This window comes from Monopterus albus, unplaced genomic scaffold (genome assembly GCF_001952655.1).
Source record: "Monopterus albus unplaced genomic scaffold, M_albus_1.0 scaffold212.1, whole genome shotgun sequence".
NCBI classification, from domain to species: Eukaryota; Metazoa; Chordata; class Actinopteri; order Synbranchiformes; family Synbranchidae; genus Monopterus; species Monopterus albus.
In genome coordinates, this window is record NW_018128092.1 from 65453 (window position 1) to 68370 (window position 2918).

The window sequence follows — 2918 nt, forward strand, 5'->3', positions numbered from 1 at the left end:
GCTAACAAGGACTAGAGAGAACAAAGACAATCTTAGCATAAACTTGATAAAACAACCACTGGCCTGAAGACAGAGAAAGAACTGCAGGGGAGTGACTGGTGAACAGTGTATAAGTATGGAGGAGACTAATGAGGTGCAGCTGGTGAGTAATCAGGGAAGAGGGACAGGTGTGTTGAATAGTGTAATCAGTGCAAGGGCTAGGCTAGTGTGAGGAGAGAGAAGAGAGGAAGGTGGAGCTGGGCAAACCTGACAATATATTGATTTCTTTATTAGTAAGACCATCAGTAACAAAATTCCTGAAACCTCTGCTCAGAATTCTAATGCTTGTCCTGATTGATTTAGATGTTTTACATGCAGACTTCTAAATATAAAATGGATCATAGTACAATACAGAATAAAGGCTCCTCTATTCTTTTCTGTGTGTAAGATCTCCTGTGCAGTCTGGAACTGTGCAGAGAGGAGGGACAGGAAACTGCCCTGAGGTCAGTGGGATTACTCTGCAAGCTCATGTTTGCAGGAGTGAGCTCTGCACACAGCGACCCATTGTCTGTGAAGGGACCCAAAATGCACTTTACTGCAGGGACCCACTTCAGATTTGTGAGCATAATGCTAATATCACTCTGGGGCATTTTTGGGGGGGAAATCCTTTGTTTGTGTACTTTACTGTGTCAGTATTAGTCGTAACTTCAGTATTAGTCGTTTACAGAAAGCATCTTCTGTCTGTGCGCTGTGCTCATGAGCCTGTGTGTCTAATTTCCCCCTGACTGGATTGCATTTATCTTAATTTAGAGAGCCAGATACTGACTGCTGCAGGCTGCTTCTAAATGTTAGCTTGCAAATACACGCTTCAGCTGAACAGTGTTACTTTATTGAAAACATGCTAATGGAATAATTATGACTCTATAAATATGACTGTAATCTAAATTCAAGTACTATAATCATATGAAAGTCACACCTGTTAAATCATGTGTGACATGTGGATGCAGTCCTTTCCAAAAACCAGTTCCTTAAAATACTGTACATACAGACCAGTGACATATTAAAGGAAAACCAAGATAAAGAGTGTCAGGGAGGTGCTGGGCCACCATCTGCCACCAGAACAGCTTCAGTGCACCTTGGCGTCAACTCTCCAAGTCTCAGCTCTACTTCTCTTCTTCCAGCAGATGTTCCCTCATGTAGTATTTTGATGATGGTGGTGGAGATGCTGACTGCACTGTAAAATACTCTGGTACAAGTCTTGTATTCAAACTGTTACTTAAGTAAAAGGATAAATGTTTTAGCGTGAAACATACTTAAAGTACCAAAAGGAAAAGTCCTCATTGTGCAACATGGCACAGTTTCCATTGATGTACATCATATCATTTGATTATAATTACTGATGTATTATTGTGTACATCACATTTTAACATCACAGCTGGTAAAGGTGGAGCTAATGTATATACTTATAATTTGAATTACTGTTGGGCAGCTTTTTTTTACATCAAGACTCAATACATTTTACGATTATACTGTATTTTGTTTCCTCATAAACCTCATCCTGAAAAGTAACTAGTAAATAAAGTTATCAAATAAATGTAGTGAAGTTGGAGAGGTGGCCTCACAATAATATAGGCTTCAAGCATGAACACCTTTTGTTTTCTCGCACTGCAGACTGTGTGGAAATCATCTCCGGCATCAGATCAGTGAAGATCCTGAAGAGAGTGGGCAGTCACAGGGGCATGTGGACCAGAGACCCAAGATCCTCTAAGGTTTACATCTTTAACGGGACAACAGGAGACAGAATCTACCAGTTCAAGTCTGTACGTGACTTTGCCCGCTCTCCTGGAGTCACCAACAGCAGACAGATCAGACTGCCCTCTGAGTGGAGTGGGCCTGGCAGTGCTGTTTATAATGGCTATTTGTACTACATAAAACAGGAGGCTGATACAGACGTGTGGGTGGTCAAATATGACCTCCTGAGTGGCTTGGTGACAGACACTGCCATGTTCCCTGTGGCTAACCACGCTACTGTCTACAGCCTAAACCCAGAGACTGTTGCGGACCTTGCAGCTGATGATGAGGGCCTCTGGCTGCTGTATGCCACTGGTGACAGTGAACCAAACATCAGCGTCGCCAAGATGGACCCCGCCACACTCGATATAGAACAAATCTGGGACACCCACTGCCCAAGGGAAAATGCAGAGGCAGCATTTGTGGTCTGTGGAACTGTCTATGTCGTTTATAACACCCGGCTGGCCAGCCGCTCTCGGGTTCAGTGTGTGTTTGACGTCAACGACATGGTGATCAGCGAGGAAGCTCCTCTGCTCTACTTCCCTAGAAGGTACGGAGCCCACTCCAGTCTGAAATACAACCCAGAGGAGAAACAGCTGTATGGCTGGGACGATGGCTACCAAATTATTTACAGACTGACCATGAAAAGGAAAATCCTGGTCTGATGACTGGGAAGTGGTGTCATGTATTCAAAGGCAAGGATAATAAAAAGAAATATATTTTTACATGATAACTACCTAATACTTGAGCCTATCAGGTGCAACTTCCAGTTATTCCTTTCACTGAACAGGCGACGAGATAATCATGTGCAACATGTGCTCAATGTTTTTTTTTTTTAGATTTCTGGGAAATAAATGATCTTAGGAAACATTCACATTTATTTCTGGTTTTGAGATAAAACCAAGGCTCTGTTCCACCTCCTTCAATAATAGATGTTTGACTTTATTACTGGGCAAGAAATATGTCTCACAGCAAGGAGCCAGTAAAGTATTATAATAGTACCATATGTTATCTGAGTGTTCCTATCACTTGTTAGTAGAGCTATCATCCCATTATGCCTGTTTAGGTGACAGGCTGGTTCCCACATTATATTTCTCTTTAATCACTAAGAACATAAACAGTCCACAGTAACACTCAGTAAAAGGAAC

The 2918-nt window shown here is 42.1% G+C and overlaps 1 protein-coding gene across 2 annotated transcripts in view; it reads left to right on the forward strand.

The window, feature by feature from the left end:
- olfml3a (olfactomedin-like 3a) overlaps positions 1-2918 on the forward strand; it is a 24386-nt gene extending 21468 nt beyond the window's left edge. For both annotated transcript variants that reach the window (XM_020619014.1, XM_020619015.1), the window contains exon 3: positions 1651-2918. In XM_020619014.1, coding sequence (XP_020474670.1) covers positions 1651-2435 — 785 coding nt within the window. In that variant the 3' untranslated portion in view covers positions 2436-2918. The remainder of the gene's footprint in view (positions 1-1650) is intronic.